This window comes from Apium graveolens, chromosome 7, assembly GCF_009905375.1.
Source record: "Apium graveolens cultivar Ventura chromosome 7, ASM990537v1, whole genome shotgun sequence".
In the NCBI taxonomy this organism is placed as follows: domain Eukaryota; kingdom Viridiplantae; phylum Streptophyta; class Magnoliopsida; order Apiales; family Apiaceae; genus Apium; species Apium graveolens.
In genome coordinates, this window is record NC_133653.1 from 120,442,212 (window position 1) to 120,462,839 (window position 20,628).

At 38.0% G+C, this 20,628-nt stretch overlaps 1 protein-coding gene and 1 non-coding gene across 8 annotated transcripts; both read left to right on the plus strand.

The window, feature by feature from the left end:
* Positions 1–12,274: 12,274 nt before the first annotated feature.
* Positions 12,275–12,381, plus strand: LOC141675951 (small nucleolar RNA R71). Its single transcript, XR_012556573.1, has one exon. It is a non-coding gene; the product is annotated as a small nucleolar RNA R71 (small nucleolar RNA).
* A 3,005-nt stretch (positions 12,382–15,386) lies between these two features.
* LOC141672997 (uncharacterized) lies at positions 15,387–19,239 on the plus strand. 7 transcript variants are annotated; one of them, XM_074479718.1, is made up of 5 exons: positions 15,387–15,528; positions 17,116–17,304; positions 18,267–18,520; positions 18,642–18,766; positions 18,872–19,239. In XM_074479718.1, exons 3-5 carry the CDS (start codon positions 18,436–18,438, stop codon positions 19,118–19,120), a joined length of 459 nt encoding a protein of 152 aa, XP_074335819.1. In that variant the 5' UTR covers positions 15,387–15,528; positions 17,116–17,304; positions 18,267–18,435; the 3' UTR covers positions 19,121–19,239. The 7 variants fall into 7 exon arrangements, with proteins under 7 accessions (XP_074335819.1, XP_074335822.1, XP_074335818.1 ...); XM_074479721.1 differs by having other exon boundaries at positions 17,116–17,196; XM_074479717.1 differs by having other exon boundaries at positions 17,116–17,184.
* Positions 19,240–20,628: the final 1,389 nt, after the last annotated feature.

The window sequence follows — 20,628 nt, forward strand, 5'->3', positions numbered from 1 at the left end:
ACTTTGGCTCTACAATTGTCAAAATACAAGTATACTAAAATCCTTAAGCCTACGAGCTTAGAAAGGATAAGTTACAATTCCAAGATTGTAATTAAAAGTATTCTTCGTTTTATAAATACATAATCGAAAGAAGAAGAATACTAAAGAAGTCATAAGCTATATTTCTTATATATATAAGACTTCTTATTTTACTCCGATATACATTATCTTTAAAGACAGAGTAATCGAAAGTATACTTGACATATTATTTTATATCCCAAGTCAAGTATACATAATTGATATTTAATATTCTTATTTGAATATTATATTATCTTGTGGGCTAGTACCGTAACATACTAGTTCAAGCTATCTTTTCTCTATACGTTTTATTTTGTGGATTGTCTTATTAGTTTTGTAATGAGGTGAAGTGACGTGAGGTGATTCTCGTTCTAAGACCCAAGTCCTATACGTACTAACGGGGAGTTAGTAGTATTTGTACTGTGAAGAAGAGGAAAGACCCAAGACCGGATCACTAAGATCCAAGACCGACAAAAGCTAAGGAAGCCAAGTCCACACAAGGGTTCTACATCAACTTTGAAGAAATAGCGGGGAGTTATTATCTAAGATAAGTTGTGTAAGTATTACTTTTATTTTGAGGTGGTGACCCTTGTGTTACGCACCAAGACAAATATTTGTAAGAGTGTAAAGACTTCTCCGCCTACTAAAGGAGCGAGTTTATTATAAGGGAAAATCCCGAGTCTGGGAGAGGAGCTCGGGGACTGGACGTAGGGGTGAGCGAATCTATTAGAGGTTGCGCCATCACGAACCAGGATAAAATCTCCATGTGGTATTTTCTTTCCCTACATTTTATTTTCCGCACATATAAACTACATAATCACTCGGTAAAGTTTTAAAAAGGGATAAATTATTTTAAAATGCCATTGGTAATTAAATTATTCAACCCCCTTCTAGCTTAATATAGCCCTTTTACGGGACCTATCACAAAGCCTTCAAAGCCTAAAGCCAAAGTTGTTGCAAAGAAGAAAATCAATTTCTAGAGCAACTAAATCATAAATACTGATATATTCAATCTATAGAGTTGCTCAATCTTTTGATACTGATGAAATTGCTGAAGAAGAAGAAGTTAGTCAAGCTCACCAAAGAAGCAAGATTCATGGAGCTGACTGGGCTGAAAAACTGAAGTTAACCTCTGACATTGCTCAAGTTAATAAAGAAGAAGTTGTTATTCAACCAATCACAACCTCTGATCCTACTCATGTTGATGATTTTTCAAACCCAATTCAAGCTGAATTATCAAATCCTGATTCTGAAGATATAGTCTCTGATAAGCCAAAACTTACTCTTGAAGAAAAGAAAAGGCTACTATGGGAAGCAAGAAACCGGCACCTAGAAGAGATTCTTCTGAAACATTAAAGAAGATTTAAAGTGGAAGTTCTCACTCTAGAAAACCTGGTATCACAAGTGGTCTGGGAAGGTTAAATGTTGATCCATCTATAGGAGTTGCTTTGATTCTAAGAAAGCATGCTAATTTGACAGAAATTGGAGACAATATGATGCTTGAAGACTTACAGAAGATCATATCAGTTCAAATTATTATTGATCTTGTTGGAGAGAAAATGATTTATTTTCCAGAGCCTGGGAGAAACTTAAGATTGACACAAGAACAGTTAAGAGAAAAACCATGGCAGGAATTGGAACTTATTGCTACAATTCTCAAGGTAACTAATTTTGTAACTACCAGATGGTCTACACTCATAAAGAACCTGATACAGTTAAAGCATAGATGAATGCCTTACAAATCTAACTACATTTCAAAGTACATTGATCAAACTGAATATGCTGTTGATATGCCTATTGGAGGAGCCAAGATAGAAATGAGTCTAGGGATTAAAGTTTTAACCTTTAATCTTGATGGAAAGAAAATTGGATTCTGGAGCTGGATGATCTATCTCTTATAAATTCAAAGTACATAATCTCAGGGCATCCATCTATCATAATGATTAATCAACAGATGAACTGAAAGAACACAAACAGAGAATGCAATGGTATTTGGATATAATGGAAGAAAATCTGCTGAAAAAGTTTCTTCAAGATTTTCCAGACTGTGTTAGAGATCAGAATGAAGACTAAAGACTGATATCCACTGAAGTAAGAAGGAATATATTTACTTGATTTCTGCATTTAGATAGTTTTGACATCATCAATTGAAACTTGTACATATTTTCATAATGCACAAGTTGGGGGAGATTGTTAGATATAATTGATGATATCTTGACAGAAACTATCAAAAATTCTTATCAAGACTTATATCAGTATTTACTGAAGAGTGACATCATTAGTACTTATATCAGTATTTGATGATCAACAGATAATGTCATCGGCATTTGTCACTTCATTAGATATTCAAGGAGGAAAAGGAAAGCAGAAATTCAAGGCGGTAAAGGACTTTATCTCAGAAGCAATCATACATGGATATGTAATAGGTTTCCTTATTGTAATAAAATAGGATTTCTTATTGGTTGTGTAACAGTGCCCTATATAAAGCACATATTAGGTTCATGCTATAATTAATTGTGAATATTGTTATATCATTCGAATAACCTAGCAGCTCTCAAGGATATTTGTTCATCCTTTTGAGAGAGTACGTTTGTAATCAGTTTTTATCTATTAATATAAAAACTGTTGATTTTGTTGAAATTTTATCGAATTATTTGAATAAACTGTATTCACCCCTGTACAGTTGATTACGGACCTAACAGTCTAATTTTTGTTTACTTCACTATCCTTCAATTAGTTTATTGATTCATTTTCACAATAATTTTTAAAAGCAAAAAAATTATTTTACATAAATTCAAAAAAAAATATTATAAAAAAACCCTCGGTGCCTCGGTGCAAAGCACAGCTACATACTAGTTATATAAATAGCTGCAATTTAGTTTAGGTAGTAAATGTCTTTCTTTTGTCAAAATTTTGTAACTCTCTTAATCAGTGATTCTTTTTGTTCTATATGGAACATATTTTGTTTATTGATGTTTTTATATGAATTTTTTTATTTTTAATTATGGTTCCTAATTTTAGTTACAGTCTTTATTTAGAAATCTAATTGTTTTTTTTTTAATTTTTCTTCAAAATTTACTGTCTCAAAGTAAAATGTCGAATCAGTTTTGGCTTTTCGTACCTCTAATAAGTTTCTATACCTTTGATGGCTGTTGAATTTTTTCCAAAATATTATCCGTTGGTGCATACCAAAATGTTATACGTTGGTGTATTACAATTTTATTTCTTAATGATGTTTGGTGCATGTTAGGGCGAAAACACGCGCTAATATTCACGCAAGTATACGCGTTCGCAAGTAATATAGAATATTTTCTAGTTCGTTCCCTCGGAGACTCAGACTAAATTATTGTCTAATTAAACTCACTCACCAATGTATGATTACTTCTCAATGTTAAGACACTAACACTTAAAATTGTTGATTAAATATTAACTATAATTAACTACTTAATTAATCACTTAACTAACACTTCAATTTATCAATAATAAAACACTCATGAGATCACAACTTCATTATTACTTCCTTCTATAGCCATTGTTATTACCTTTAGCATGTGACAGTGATGATATTAATCGAATAACACGAAACTGATAAAAGCCAACTTTCATTGTACTAATACCATTCTACCAAGCATCCACAATTAAGATAGAAGTTGAATAGTCATCAATTATGTTGAGTTCCTATATGTCTACAGAAATTGACAACACAACGATTTAAACACAAGTTATTCCTTTGGATTATATAGGGCAAATAAAACTGTTAGAGTTACCCACTAATCATGCACAACATACATGAACCTATGCTAGCATGGCAAGTTCTAAATCTCAAGATCCATCGTCGCTTCACAAGAGATTAACACCCTATCTTATATGTTCGCGATGCACATAAGACGAATACGCACAACCAATACTAGATATCATGAAATCATCACACACTAAAGTATTAAACAATTAACTAAAGAATTCCATAATAAATCCATTGCAACCCCATGATCATGATTAGCCCATAATAGCACTTATCGTCATCATGGGTTCATATGAAATCATGATAAACAAACACAAGAAAATAATAACTAAACTAATTATATTAAAACAGAGTACGTCACAAGAGTAAATAAGTTCAAAGCAAGAAAACTAGCATCCAACGTTACAACGAAACAAGAATCACAAGAAGATATGCTTCCTCTTCGTTGCGGTGTGCTAAATCGGTCTTCTTCCTTATCTCCTTCGCTTCTTGCGTAAAAACACAATCTTCTTCAATCCACACTTGTGAAAACGTCTCAAATCTACTTATATAATAGTCCCATAAAACTCAGATTACATAGAAGTGGAAACCAAACAGAAGTAGAAGTCCTAAAATAATTTGTCTTTTTCCCGACCCTGCGCGGCCGCTCAGCATAGCTGAGCGGGCGCTTAGCTTGCTGCACGGCCGCTCAGCAATGCTGAGCGGGCGCTCAGACCTCTACTGGGAAAAAATGATTTTGCTCCGTTTCTTCGCCGTAATCTGCCCGTTTCTTTCCTCTCGCTATGGTAAACACATGCCAAGGCTTATTCTTGATGATTCCTCCCCCGAAATGCAACTAAAACCCTGAAATGCATAAACACTAGAAAAACGAATCAAATACACAAAATACTTGATTTCAAGACACCAATTTAAGCCATTTTAAGACGTTCTAAGTGGTATAAAATGCCACTTATCACACCCCCAAACTTAAATCGATGCTTTCCCTCAAGCGTCACAGACTCAAAAACAAATAAAAACATGCATGAATGCAATCTATATGAAAATGCAGCGATCCCCCTTACTACGATTAACCAACCAAATTGCCACATCTCAACGAATGCAGTTAGACAACCAAAGATCAATAAACTCATGCAAACGGACATACAGCCAGAAACGTGGTGTGTGCAAATGCTTAACAGATATGCTTCGGAACTAGACCAATTACTATGACTAGACTATCCTCAAGGCAATCCTACGATTATACAAAGAATAAAAAATTCTAGGCACAAAGGGATATACAACACTACAAGAACTCTGGAGCTTATTACGGAATCATGCTTTTTATTTACAACTCAAATGCTTATTTGACCGTGCAATGAGTGAGGTCCACAAAAGACTTATACAATGGTATCCATGTAACGAGCGTTAGGTTAGCGGATCCCAGACTCTAAAAGCCTTAGGTCACTAGGCACAAAGTCCCCTAAGAACTTAATAACTCGAATACCAAAGAGCACACTCTTGATCAATTATGCATAAACTAAATTTTTTTTTTTTATAACTTCTGAGCAAGTGCGTTTTGCTCCTTCTTGCTCAACCCTAGACTACTCGCACCATATGCGAGCCGGCTACTAGCCATTTGACGCCTAGCCACAACTAGCAACAACTTCCATATTTTTTTTCTCCAAAATTTTTTTTCTTTTTCATGCCTTTATCACTAAGAACCTATAATCGAATTCTAAGCATAATAAGTAGATTGACCTTGAAAACAACCAAACCATAACAACAATCTAGCCCTTACGCATTCTCTAAGACTTAGTGGACTTACAATTGTTTCTAGCATGTATATCAACCTACACGACTTAATATCACTTTAATGCTATCACTACACTCGCATCAATATCACAATTCAGTCGATAAATCATTACAAAAGGGATCATGGTAAATGCATGAGCTACATGACATTAATAACAAAAAAAAACTATATGGCATAAATTATGCAACTATATGAACTAAACTATCATGAATATGCAACTATATGACACACACACAATATTCCTTAACTACCACCCCCAAACTAAAAATCTTCACTGTCCTCAGTGAAAGTAGTAGAAAGGAACACAGGGTATACCTACTCGGAGTCATCATCATCATCACCCTCAGTGGGTGGAGTATCAGGCGGCGGGTATGCAGAGTCCTCACCAAAAACTGGCCACTGGATATCAGCTCCAAGGCCTCGAAAAGCAGTCCCTAACGCAAGGGTGAGCTCCTGAGCAAACCTGCTCTGCGTCTCATACATGGGATCCATCCGCCGTGAAAGCCTCCTATACTGGGCATCAACCATCCCAGCACCCTCCTGAGCTCTCGAAGAACCAGCCTCATCACGCCCTGGCCTAGCCATAGTAGCACCTCGTGTTGGACGCCCTCCTGGAAGACGATAACCCAGCCCATGCTCCTCAGGCTCACCACCGGTCCACTCCTGCATCCCATTCAGAGTGCCAGAATCAATCGGAGCTGCTGGCAACTACAACTGCTCATGAGCCGGCCAGTTCACTCCCACTGCTCGGCATAGCTTCGTAACCGTAGATGCATAAGGGATGTTCATATGCTTCGCTCCCCTCAAAAACTTCAGAATTCCTTGGTAGATAAACTCACCAAGGTCCACATAGTATTCCTCATTCAGAATTCCCCACAACAACTGTGCTCTCTCAACTGTGACCTCGTGTGCATGCGAAGAAGGCAAAATATTAGCACAAATAAATGCATTCCATGCACGGGCATACCTGTTCATGGCGATCGCCGGAAAGTGACGATACTCATTAGTGCCGGTCCTGCAGGTCCAAACTGTGCCCGGTCGACAGAGAGTCGCACAAATCAAATCCAAGTCAAAATCCTCAGCAGTCTTTTCATTCCAGTTCTCCTCCTCGGGCTTTCTCTCTCGCTGTCCAATCACACGGCGAATCGCCGCAGGATGATAATCAACCGTCAGCCCTCGGACCACAGAAAACCCATTCTTTTCGGCCTTCGCGTTCGCGTAGAACTCGCGAACAACGCTCATCGGTACCGCTTCGGGTGACTCACAAAAAGCTATCCACCCCTTCTCTGCAATCATGGGCAGCAACTCACCATCCCTCCCCGATGGTAAAAACCCCCTCTCCTTCAGAATCGGCTTCCCCAACAGCCTAGTGTACTCCTCCTCTGCGGCTCTGTCAGTTAACCGAGGCCTTGCAGCAGTACCCCTCGATGAATCAGCAGTAGGAACTGTGCTGCTGCTGTCAATAGTGCGTGCTCTCTTGGGTGCCATTGATTCGTGAATAAAAGTGTGTAAGAACTGATTTTTGATGTTTGTGAGAGGGTTTAAGTGTAGGAAGTTTTGTTGGAGATATGTAGGATAGGTGTATGTATATATAGGGTGTGGATTAGATTAGGGTTTGGGAATTAAGGGGTAAAATGATGGGGTAGTGGTAACAAATCGTGGGTTTATGGGCTAAAACTGTTTTTGTGTTTTTTTTTTCTGAACTGTAAAAAAAAATTCTGGTACTCGACCCCTGAGCGGGCGCTCAGCTTGCTGCGCGGTCGCTCAGCAAAGCTGAGCGGGCGCTCAGGGGGACACTGGAAAAAAAAAATTTCAGCCCCTGTTTTCTGATTTTTTTTGTGTTTTTGGATAGGTTATTAACTTCTAAGGGTTCCTGTAACAACAATTCATGGGTTGCCTCCCACGCAGCGCTTTTTTTTCGTCATTAGCTTGACGTTTCGTACCCTTCTCAAGTAGTCAACAAAATGGCACTAACCACTTCTCGGTTTGCCATGTCCCCATAGTAGTGCTTCAACCGCTGACCATTAACCTTGAATGCTTGGTCCGGATCATTCTCAAAAATTTCCACCGCTCCATGTGGAAACACAGTTTTGACAATAAAAGGTCCAGACCACCTTGATTTCAACTTCCCAGGAAAAAGTCGGAGCCGAGAGTTGAATAAAAGAACTTGTTGCCCTGGCACAAATAACTTAGGATGTAGCTTCCTATCGTGCCACCTCTTCACCTTTTCCTTATACATTTTGTTATTCTCGTATGCTTGAAGTCGAAATTCATCAAGTTCATTAAGCTGAAGCATTCTTTTCTTACCAGCTACATCTAAATCCATGTTCAACTTCTTCAATGCCCAGTAGGCCTTATGCTCAAGCTCCGCAGGTAGATGACATCCCTTACCGTACACCAACTGAAATGGTGACATCCCAAGTGGAGTTTTGTATGCTGTTCTGTAAGCCCAAACAGCTTCATCGAGCTTTAAAGACCAATCCTTCCTTGACGGATAAACAACCTTCTCTAGAATGCGCTTTATCTCTCTGTTAGACACTTCCGCTTGACCATTTGTTTGCGGATGATGGGCAGTGGCTACTCGATGATTCACATTATAACGCTGCATCATAGAAGTGAACTTACGGTTGCAAAAATGCGATCCTTCATCACTTATGATTACCCGAGGTGTTCCAAACCTTGTGAAAATTTGCTTATGAAGAAAATTTAGCACTGCCTTTGAATCATTTGTCGGTAAAGCTTTAACTTCGACCCATTTTGAGACATAATCGACTGTCAGCAAGATGTACTGATTATTGCAAGACGAGATAAAAGGCCCCATGAAATCGATTCCCCACACATCAAAGACCTCGACTTCAAGCATAACATTTAATGGCATCTCATCCTTCCTTGACAAATTTCCCACTCTTTGGCAATGATCACACCTTAAAATAAACTGATGAGCATCCTTGAACAAAGTAGGCCAGAAAAAACCTGCTTGCAGAATATGAGTTGCCGTCTTCTCACCACCATAGTGTCCACCATAAACCGTGGAATGGCAGTCTCGTAATATCCCCTCCGTCTCACAGAACGGGATACATCTCCTAATGATCTGGTCAGCTCCCTGTCTAAACAAATATGGTTCATCCCACATATACCACTTCACCTCATGCAGAAACTTCTTCTTTTGAGCGGATGTCAAATTAGGAGGCATTATATTGCTGACGAGATAGTTTACAATATCTGTAAACCATGGTTCTTCCTCCTGAATTGCAAATAACTGCTCATCCGGAAAAGATTCGTTGATTAACGTCATATCCTGTGAAGTAGAATCAGGATTCTCCAATCTAGAGAGATGGTCAGCTACTTGATTCTCAGTACCTTTTCTATCTTTGATCTCTAACTCAAATTCCTGAAGTAAAAGCACCCAACGAATGAGTCTCGGCTTCGAATCCTTCTTGGAAACTAGATAGCGAATAGCTGCATGATCAGTGAATACTGTTACTTTCGTACCAAGTAGATACGATCGAAATTTCTCAAAACCAAAGACTATAGCCAAAAGCTCCTTCTCAGTAGTGGTGTAGTTCAATTGGGCACCATTTTAAGTCTTACTCGCATAGTAGACCACATGGAAGAGGTTTTTCTTGCGCTGTCCCAGAACTGCACCTACCGCATAATCACTCGCATCACACATCATCTCAAACGGTTCTGTCCAATCTGGTGCTGTAATAACTGGTGCAGTGATCAAACTCTTCTTGAGAGTCTCGAATGCTGCCAAACATTCATCATCAAATTTGAAAGGCACATCTTTCTCAAGCAAATTGCACAACGGCTTAGATATCTTTGAAAAGTCCTTGATGAATCGCCGATAAAAACCCGTATGACCAAGAAAACTACGGATTCCTTTCACAGAATTAGGTGGGGGAAGATTTTCAATGACTCCCACCTTGTCCTTGTCCACCTCCAGACCCTTGCTAGAGACCTTATGCCCAAGGATAATGCCTTCACGCACCATAAAATGACATTTCTCCCAATTGAGCACCAAATTAGTTTCCACGCATCTTTTGAGTACGGCGCGCAGATTATTCAAACATTCATCATATGAGTGTCCAAAGACGGAGAAGTCATCCATGAACACTTCGACGTTATTTCCAATCATGTCAGAGAATATAGCCATCATACATCCCTGAAAAGTGGCTGGGGCGCCACATAACCCAAACGAAACTCTGCGAAAAGCAAACGTGCCAAATGGACAAGTGAAGGTAGTCTTTTCCTGATCCTCTGATGCAATACAAATCTGATTATACCCGGAATAACCATCCAGAAGACAAAAATACTCATGACCCGCCAATCTGTCAAGCATCTGATCAATAAATGGAAGAGGGAAGTGATCCTTCATTGTGGCTTTGTTCAATTTTCTATAATCCATGCATACTCTCCATCCTGTAACTGTTCGAGTAGGGATGAGCTCATTCTTTTCATTTGCGACCACAGTGATACCTCCTTTCTTAGGTACACATTGTACGGGGCTCACCCACGAGCTGTCAGAAATAGGATAAATGATGCCTGCATCCAGCCATTTCAGAATTTCTTTCTTCACCACTTCCTTCATGATGGGATTCAGTCTTCACTGCTGTTCCACAGTTGGCTTACTACCTTCCTCTAGCAGAATTTTATGCATACAATATGAAGGACTTATCCCCTTGATGTCTGCTATGGTCCATCCTATAGCCGATTTGAATTCTCTCAAAGTCCTTAAGAGCTTGTCTTCCTCACTACCTGAAAGGTCAGATGAAATAATAACAGGTAACATAGATGAATCACCTAAAAAAGCATACCTCAAGTGTTCAGGTAATGGCTTGAGCTCCAAGGTAGGTGCTTCCTCTATTGATGGTTTGAGCTTCCCTTCAGCATTCTTAAGGTCAGAAGTACCAAGAGATTCAAATGGTATGTCCAGCTTTCGCTTCCAGGGAGAAGCGTTCAGATATTGTAATTGCTCGTTGCCATCTTCATCATCGCTGTCAAAATCCCCCACTAAGGCCTTTTCCAATGCATCAGACATTAGCATGCGATCGAGTTCCGAAGTAACCGCAAAATCAATCACATCCAATTTTAAGCACTCCTTATCTTCTGTAGGGAATTTCATTGCCTTGAATACGTTGAAGGTCACATCCTGATCTTGGACCCGCATAGTAAGTTCACCTTTTTGCACATCTATCAAGGTACGACCAGTAGCCAAGAAAGGCCTTCCCAAGATTATGGGAATCTTCTTATCTTCCTCAAAATCCAGAATAACAAAATCTGCAGGAAAGAAGAGCTTATCCACCTTGACGAGCACATCCTCAACTATGCCCCTTGGGTAAGTAATGGAACGGTCAGCCAATTGTAGCGACATGTATGTGGGTTTTGGATCAGGCAGATCCAGCTTTTTAAAGATCGACAACGGCATCAGATTAATGCTTGCTCCCAAATCACAAAGGCACTTGTCAAAAGTCAGATTGCCAATGGTGCAAGGAATGGTGAACCTTCCTGGATCTTTCAGTTTTGGTGGTAACTTTTGCTGCAGAACAGCGCTGCATTCTTCTGTGAGAGCAACGGTTTCAAGGTCATCCAGTTTCACCTTCCTTGAAAGAATAGTCTTCATAAACTTCGCATAACAAGGCATTTGTTCCAGAGCCTCAGCGAAAGGTATATTGATGTGAAGTTTCTTGAACACCTCCAGAAACTTCCCGAACTGTCTATCCAGCTTTTGTTGCTGCAATCTCTTAGGAAAAGGTGGTGGAGGATAGAGCTGTTTCTCTCCTGTATTAGCCTCAGGTAGAGTGTGTTCAACAGTAGTCTTCCTTGGTTCCGCCGCTTTCTCCTTTTGCTTAGATTCTTCATCTCTAATTTCAGCTTCTACTTCTTTTGCCTTTTCAGCATCAGCCACTTTTCCAGACCTTAAGGTAATAGCCTTGACTTGCTCTTTAGCTTCCTTCCTGCCTGGTACTTCCGTGTCACTGGGAAGAGTGCCAGGTTGACGATTGAGCACTGCATTGGCTAATTGACCGATTTGATTTTCCAAGGTCTTGATAGAAACCGCCTGACTCTTGCACAACAGCTTAAGTTCCTCAAAATCAGCACTAGTAGGTGCAGCTGTACTTCCCTGTTGAGGATATGATTGCCTTGTAGCATACTGCTGTGGTTGCTGGAATCCAGGTGGGTTAAACTGTTTACTCACTCCTTGCTGATATGGTGGCTGAATAGCATTCTGATTATTCCCCCAGCTGAAATTTGGATGATTTCTGTTGTTAGGATGATAGGTCGCTGGCACAGGCTGCTGTTGTCGCTGATAATTATTCACATATTGAACAGATTCGTTGACAAGAAAACACTGATCCGTAGCATGAGAACCTACACAAAGCTCACAAACCATAGCTATTTGAATAACTTCATATGTAGCCAGAGAATCAACCTTCATTGATAGTGCTTGGAGCTGGGCTGCAATAGCGGTGGCTGCATCAACTTCCAGAATACCTGCTACCTTGCCTGACGTCATCCTCTGAGTTGGGTTTTGATGCTCATTTGCAGCCATAGTCTCTATAAGATTATACGCATCAGTATAGCTTTTAGCCCATAAGGCGCCTCCAGCTGCTGCATCGAGCATGGGCCGAGATTGGGCCCCAAAACCATTATAGAAACCAGTGATCACCATCCAATCCGGCATTCCATGATGTGGACATTTTCTCAACATTTCCTTGTAGCGTTCTCAAACCTCGCACATAGATTCTGTAGGTTGCTGCGCAAACTGAGTAAGAGCACTCCTCATAGCAGCAGTCTTTGCCATCGGATAAAACTTCTCCAGAAACTTTTGTGCAAGATCTTGCCACGTAGTGATGGACCCAGCTGGTTCAGAATGTAACCAGTTTTTAGCCTTGTCCCTCAGTGAGAATGGGAAAAGCCTCAACTTGATAGCCTCATCAGTCACGCCATTATACTTAAAAGTGCTGCAGATCTCGACAAAATTCCTTATGTGCATGTTGGGGTCTTCAGTTGCCGCTCCTCCAAAAGAAACAGAATTCTGCACCATCTGAATAGTGCCCGGCTTGATTTCAAAGGTGTTAGCTTGAATAGCCGGATGAAGGATGCTTGACTGAATGTCATCAATTTTAGGCCGAGAAAAATCCATAAGAGCTGGATCAGCTTGAACAATACGATCTCCCATGTTTACTGGTTCTTTCTGCTCAGTTCCTGAATCCGAATCCTCAAAATCTAACTTCTCCGGAATATCAAGAACTTCGTCTGTCTCCTCAGCTGTATCTAAAGTCCTCTTGCGAGCACGAGAACGAGTTTGCATAAACGCTTGCTAAAGTACCTGAAACACAACCGGAAAAAATAAGTAACTACTACGTCCTAATCACTGAGTCCTAATGACCAATGATGGTAAGTACATAAACTGAACAAATACGCCGAGTCCCCGGCAGCGGCGCCAAAAACTTGTTAGGGCGAAAACACGCGCTAATATTCACGCAAGTATACGCATTCGCAAGTAATATAGAATATTTTCTAGTTCGTTCCCTCAGAGACTCAGACTAAATTATTGTCTAATTAAACTCACTCACCAATGTATGATTACTTCTCAATGTTAAGACACTAACACTTAAAATTGTTGATTAAATATTAACTATAATTAACTACTTAATTAATCACTTAACTAACACTTCAATTTATCAATAATAAAACACTCATGAGATCACAACTTCATTATTACTTCCTTCTATAGCCATTGTTATTACCTTTAGCATGTGACAGTGATGATATTAATCGAATAACACGAAACTGATAAAAGCCAACTTTCATTGTACTAATACCATTCTACCAAGCATCCACAATTAAGATGAAGTTGAATAGTCATCAATTATGTTGAGTTCCTATATGTCTACAGAAATTAACCACACAACGATTTAAACACAAGTTATTCCTTTTGATTACATAGGGCAAATAAAACTGTTAGAGTTACCCACTAATCATGCACAACGTACATGAACCTATGCTAGAATGGCAAGTTCTAAATCTCAAGATCCACCGTCGCTTCACAAGAGATTAACACCCTATCTTATATGTTCGCGACGCACATAAGACGAATACGCACAACCAATACTAGATATCATGCAATCATCACACACTAAAGTATTAAATAATTAACTAAAGAATTCCATAATAAATCCATTGCAACCCCATGATCACGATTAGCCCATAATAGCACTTATCGTCATCATGGGTTCATATGAAATCATGATAAACAAACACAAGAAAATAATAACTAAACTAATTATATTAAAACAGAGTACGTCACAAGAGTAAATAAGTTCAAAGCAAGAAAACTAGCATCCAACGTTACAACGAAACAAGAATCACAAGAAGATATGCTTCCTCTTCGTTGCGGTGTGCTAAATCGGTCTTCTTCCTTATCTCCTTCGCTTCTTACGTAAAAACACAATCTTCTTCAATCCACACTTGTGAAAACGTCTCAAATCTACTTATATAATAGTCCCATAAAACTCAGATTACATAGAAGTGGAAACCAAACAGAAGTAGAAGTCCTAAAATAATTTGTCTTTTTTCCCGACCCTGCGCGGCCGCTCAGCATAGCTGAGCGGGCGCTCAGCTTGCTGCGCGGCCGCTCAGCAATGCTGAGCGGGCGCTCAGACCTCTACCGGAAAAAAAATGATTTTGCTCCGTTTCTTCGCCGTAATCTGCCCGTTTCTTTCCTCTCGCTATGGTAAACACATGCCAAGGCTTATTCTTGATGATTCCTCCCCCGAAATGCAACTAAAACCCTGAAATGCATAAACACTAGAAAAACGCATCAAATACACAAAATACTTGATTTCAAGACACCAATTTAAGCCATTTTAAGACGTTCTAAGTGGTATAAAATGTCACTTATCAGTGCATAACAATATATATTTAAAAAATTTAATTATCTTGTATATATTTAAATAATATCAATCGAAAAAAGCTATTAGATAAGTAGGAAAAATAAAAATTATTTTATGATATTGTATTAATGTTGTACTCTTAAATATAAATTATTTATTTTAGTATCTAATGAAAGGTTATTCCTTTGCTTAGACTTTACCTTTAAATCTTTTTTATAGAACATTATATTTTAGTTTGAGATCTAATATATTGCATAATATATTTTAATTTTAAACTTTTCTAATACTAATTTTGTTTTTTTTTTGTTTTTGCAAGAATCTTATTTCATTTTATGTTAATGTACTATTATCTAAATTTTCGGGGACATTTTATCTGCTTTTCGGTTAGATAGTGAACTTTCTCGAATGAAAGAATCTCATTAGCAGCAAATATTATATTTTGATACAATTCATCTATGTGAAATTACTTGACAAAAAAATGAGGTGATAACATTAACAAGAATAAAACTATTAGAGTTTTTTGGAAGACAGTGAAGAGAGGACATGCTGTCAAAGTTAGCAAATACCATCAAAGTTGGAACTTACAATCACATTGATGATCGCTAAACAGTAATTTCAAAAGTTTAAATTCTAAATATCAAAAGATATTTATTCTAAGGAAAGTAAACAGAAAATACCAAAAGTTACACGAAACTTCACAATTAAAGATCACGTCATTTTGAAGTCGTACAAAATAAAAAGCTTACCAGTAACTTAGTTTCGGTTTAATTTTCAACTTTCGAAATCGAATCGCAAAAATAATATTTAGTTTGGTTTTGAATATTAATTTTAAAAAGGGAAATATTTAATTACCCGAAATTGAATTCAATCACAAATTATGTTAATTAACTGGTCGGGCCTCAGGAAAGCAGTAACATTGGGCCGGGCTAAGCTGAGTCTCTCATTAATTTATCGAAAGTGAGACTTTAACATTTCGACCCGAACTAAACCACTGGAGTTGCTCAAAAATCAGCATCGCCGAACGCACTGTCCGGCCGGTAAGCTACTCACTCTAAATTCATTAATATTTGTATGTAATTTTTGTATTATAAGCTGAATTTATTTAATAATCATCATTATATTCTTACCCATTTACTGATTCTAGTTTATATTACCTCTTGTACAACTTTTGATTGAATGTATGCTTTCGAATCTATTTCGAATTTTGTTTCATGTTGTCGCGATTAATTCCATTTCGTGTATGCTTTTGAGTCTATTATATTTGTTTTTCTTAATGTTGGGATTAGTTACTTCCGCACAACTTGTTACATATATGGAGAGAGACCATTGTTCGTAGTACTTTCTATAAGCTGAGGAGATGGGATTCCGATTCGCTATTTATATTGATGACAAATCATGATTTATTTCTTCGATGTTCACATCGTCCAGAACTGGATTGCTTCTTTATTTTGATCTTACGTGATCTTTCTTTGTGATACCAGCCAGTTGGGTTCCATGGCCCTACACAGCGCTTAGACTATTGAAAATTATCACGAATGTTGTGATTCTTGTTGGCTATACCTATACCTATACGCTTTGTAAGTTATATGAAGAATACTGTCGAGCTAAGTCATGCTTAACATAAAAAAAACAAATGTGGTTAGACGGAAGTTGAAAATATACTTCTTTAAAAAAAAGATTTGGTATTTTTCGTGAACTTAATAAGTTTAGTCCAGAGGTTCTTGACCAACCTACCATACTGTTTAATACAAACACTCTTAAAGTTTTATCGCTCATAAGTTTTCCTTGATTAGTCTGTTGTATCTATTAAACTTGGAATCAAATTGCATTTTGCCCAAAAAATATTGAGTTAGTTTTATTTAACAGACCACACCCGTTTTTATTCGGTGATCCCCTGCTACAGATCACTCTCATATTCCTTCTTTATCTTTATACCATCTTGAACCCTTGATTTACTCAATTATGCCTTCAGATTATCATTTTGAGCCCCGGATATATACTTGATTATAATTTAGTCAGCATTTTTTTTCAGTTGGGAAATGGGAATTTCTGGTACTCCAGGTTTAGTTAATATAAGCATCAAATGTTCTAATTCTGCAATCACCTAAGTCCAGGGTTCATTTTCTTTGACATAATCACTTGTGTTAGGTCCCAATGTGTTTGTAGAAGGGGGTTGAATACAAACAGTACCGAATAATCGAATTAAATGCGGAATAAAAATATGAAACAAAATTCAAGTTAAATAAGAATATTATTAAACTTGAAAGGTGTTACAACAACTGTATCGATTACAAGGAATTAATCTCAAATTAATTATCACAAATCTAGAATAAATTCGACATTAACTTTTTGTATTTTTGCAATAAAAAGATTCAAATGCTAAACGCAATTTGAGATTAAGTTCTAGGGATTTTGATCCGCTAGATAGTTACACAAGAACAAGATAAAGATTTCTAGTGGTTTGGATTTAATTTTACAAACTAGAAATTATGATCTTGAAGTTTACAGATTAAGGATAAAATATTTCTTCTGCGGCTGCTCTGTTTTTTGTTCTTGTATTGGTTTCTGTATGTTGGATTAATTGAGTCTTCTGCTGCTTTTTGTTTTTATCAATCATTCAACAGACTCACTTCAACTAGCAAGACTTTTGGCAAGACTATCTGTTGTGCTTCGCAAGACAATCCCAACAGCTGGTATGACAATCGGTAGGACTAATGATTGTACTAGCAAGACAATCTGATTGAACTACAATGACTTTCAGTATGACAATCAGTTGAACTAGCAAGACAATCTGCTTCCCAGTAGAACTTTTGGTATGACTATTGAAATGACTTGGCATGACAATCGGTAGTCATGCTAGTTCATTTTCACTTGTCTTGCTGATTTAAGACTGTTTTTAATCCAATTAAACTTCTGAAAATTCTTAATATTAATTCTGAATTAATTAATCAATTAATTCAATTAATAAATAAATTAATCTTTGCAGATATAATTTATTTTCTTAATTAAATTATATGACTTAATTAATTGATAGAGAATTAATACTACTCTTGAACTGCAACCATTCTTCTGCAAATCTTCTGAAAATCACTGAAAATTATGAATCAATTCCACCACTTCAACATTGACACTCGATGTACTGTCTGGTTCATGAGTGACTAACTTCCGTGACGTTTCTTCATGTCTTGACTTTGACACTTTGATTTTCTTCAGATTAAATCCTTGTAATTATCTGATACCCTGACGAGATCTCTGTCACTTGATTAAATCCACAATCTTGATTTGAATCACTGAGGCTTGATCAATTTCTTGAACTTCTTCCAGTGAATTAACTCCTCAAGTCTGTAGATGAACCTTGTTTCTGAATCCTCTGACAGATGTTACTTTGTGAGATCTCTTTGATGGTAGATTCACTATTTACTTATTACATTCTTATATGAGTTGAGTTAAATCCTCGAATATACAAATAGGCTATGACATATGCCTTTCAACTTGTCTACTATTACACACAATTATGTAGGTCTTTTTCAAAAGATGAACTACATTAATATTGTGTAATTGACTAATTGTAGTGTATACTGAAATTGAGAATGTAATACTCTTTTTGCTTGAGTTAGGTTTGAGCTGACCGGCCCAGCACAATATTAATCTTTAAGATAACATTGTAAGAATTGTCTATATTCTGAACATCTGAAATTGTTGAACTCATAATCTGTTCCTGCTTGCATTGCCTTAATCCCAGTGTTAGTACTCAGATTGTTTTTATTTGTCATAGTAAATCTGGAAAAGGCATACATTATTAGTAGGTCAATCCCAGAAATGAGAGGTTGTGACTTTGTTATCTAAACCCAAAAATGTGTGATCTATGAAGACTCTATGGTTATCAAAGACATTCATTCTGCGTGGCCGATTCCTTCAATTCTCTTTTACTTATATGGAAGAAAATGATGAATTATGCAACATCCCTCTGTAGAAGACTGAGTATCAGCGAGCTAGTATCCAAAGTTCCAGTGTACAATTCTGGCAGTGGTATGTTTTCTTAAAATAAAGTACTTATTTTAGTTCATTCTTATCAATATGTAATAATGCTGGGTTACTCTTCACCATGACAATGCTAGTGTTTAATTATTTTTAATGTTATGATACCTAGATGCATCTGGAGGTGGTTTGAACTTGATATTAAGGCGTTGGGCCTCCAAGAAAACTGCAGGTTCCACTAAAAATGGGCGAGATTTAAAACCCAAGAATCTCGGGGTGAAGAAGTTTGGTGGGGAAGTAAGCAGATGTCAATTCTAGTATGCTTAAATTTCTAAGGACCTTAAACATTTTGCAATGTATTATATAATGGTTCTGCTAATTAACTTGTGACAATTGTAACAGAGAGTCATACCTGGAAATATAATTGTTCGTCAAAGAGGCACCCGATTCCATCCTGGGAATTATGTTGGAATCGGCAAAGGCCACACTCTATTTGCTCTGAAAGCAGGAAAATTCAAGTTTGAATGCCCCAAGCTTAGTGGACGCAAATGGGTGCATGTTGAACCCAAGAAAGGCTACATGCTTCACCCTCTCTACTCAAATGTTCCAGTTTCAAAACCGAAGACGAGTGCTTCATTTTCTTGCAGCTAGCAATAGCATGACACTTTTCTGTACACATACTTTTTTTTAATCTTTTGGACACCGAGATATCGCTTCTTACATTTTGTAGCAAGACCAAGGGTTCTAATTTTAATAATCTTTGTTTAACACATCGTTGTCTCACTAAGCCTTCAAAATTCATAAATCGATATTTCATGTAAAATAAATTAAGCTGTTTAACAGGAGCAGTGATTGCATGGTAAAATTATTCAGAATATCCGTACATTGTTTTGTTAAATATGAGTAGTAAATTAAGGAGTCTCTGTAATTTGAGTTGCTCAATATAGTGAATTTGTGCAGATAATGTTGTCAAACCCTCAAGTTATATCTTTTTTTACTGATATAGTAGTGTATCAATACTCTTGCAGTACTAGTAAGAAATTCCAACTCAGAATTCTAACGTCCAGCTAAATTGTCTCATCTGCTTCTTTAAAACTTTGAACTTCAGGAGAAATTTGTAACTGACTTCAAGTCTGTGTATAGACCCTTATATCTTGTTTTACGAAGTTGGTAGTGTATACTCTTGCTGATAACTCCGGTGAGCGGGGCGGCTCCTTCCGACGTCGTGTCTAGACCTTCTGGGTGTGAATGAGGTGTTGCTGCTGTTGGGTATCTGCAAAACAACATCGGAGGGGGGTTTGAGCCCCGCGGCGCCTCCGGGGTGAGAATAAGAGTCTGGTTGGGGAAGATGAAGATAGAGAGGACCAGGGTGGCTGTGTGTGTATATGCCTGTGTATATGAGAGTGTGTATGGTAAAATGTGTCAAACCCCTAGACCCTTCATCTTTGGGGTATATATAGCCCAAAGGTAGGGTTTAGGGGTTGATACCTTTAGATCAGGGCCGTCAATTGTTATAGGCGGAGGACGTCTGGCTTGAGTAGATTGCATACACATGTCTAGGAAAGGATCACCTTCAGGGTGTCCCAACGGTACTGTGACACGCGCCGTGTTTGTCTGATATGTTAGTTGTTGATAGTTGTCATTATCGTGTGCTCACGTACCGTTCCTTAGCGGGTTGTGCGGGTTGTGGAGTGTGCATGTGCTTGTCGGGACCCCCTCGGGTCTGCCCTAGCTGGGTGATCCTGGTTCTGGGCTAGATCCTGGTTGGTAGGTGATCCAGGTCCTGGGTTGGATCCTGGCTGTGAGATGATCTGGGTCCTTGATTGACCCTGAGCCTGGGTCTCTCCACTTGATTGCATGGGTGAGGGGGGATCTTGGTCCATCAGTTGAGCCTGCTTCACCCTGATCTGGGTTGGGCCCTAGCCAGGTTGCTTATACCTTATCACTTGCTATACTAGTAAATGTCGACCCAAATTATTTGACGGAGTTCACCGTGTATTGAAAGACAAGTGTTGTTAGCTAATGAGGATCAACAACACATTTTTTGGGGCTGTAGCTTTGCAAAAAAAAAATTGGGAGGGAGTTCTCGGTTGGTGAGGAATCTGTAGCAAAGTTCATGCATACACTAACTTTAATTTGTGGGGTTGGTTAAATTGGTT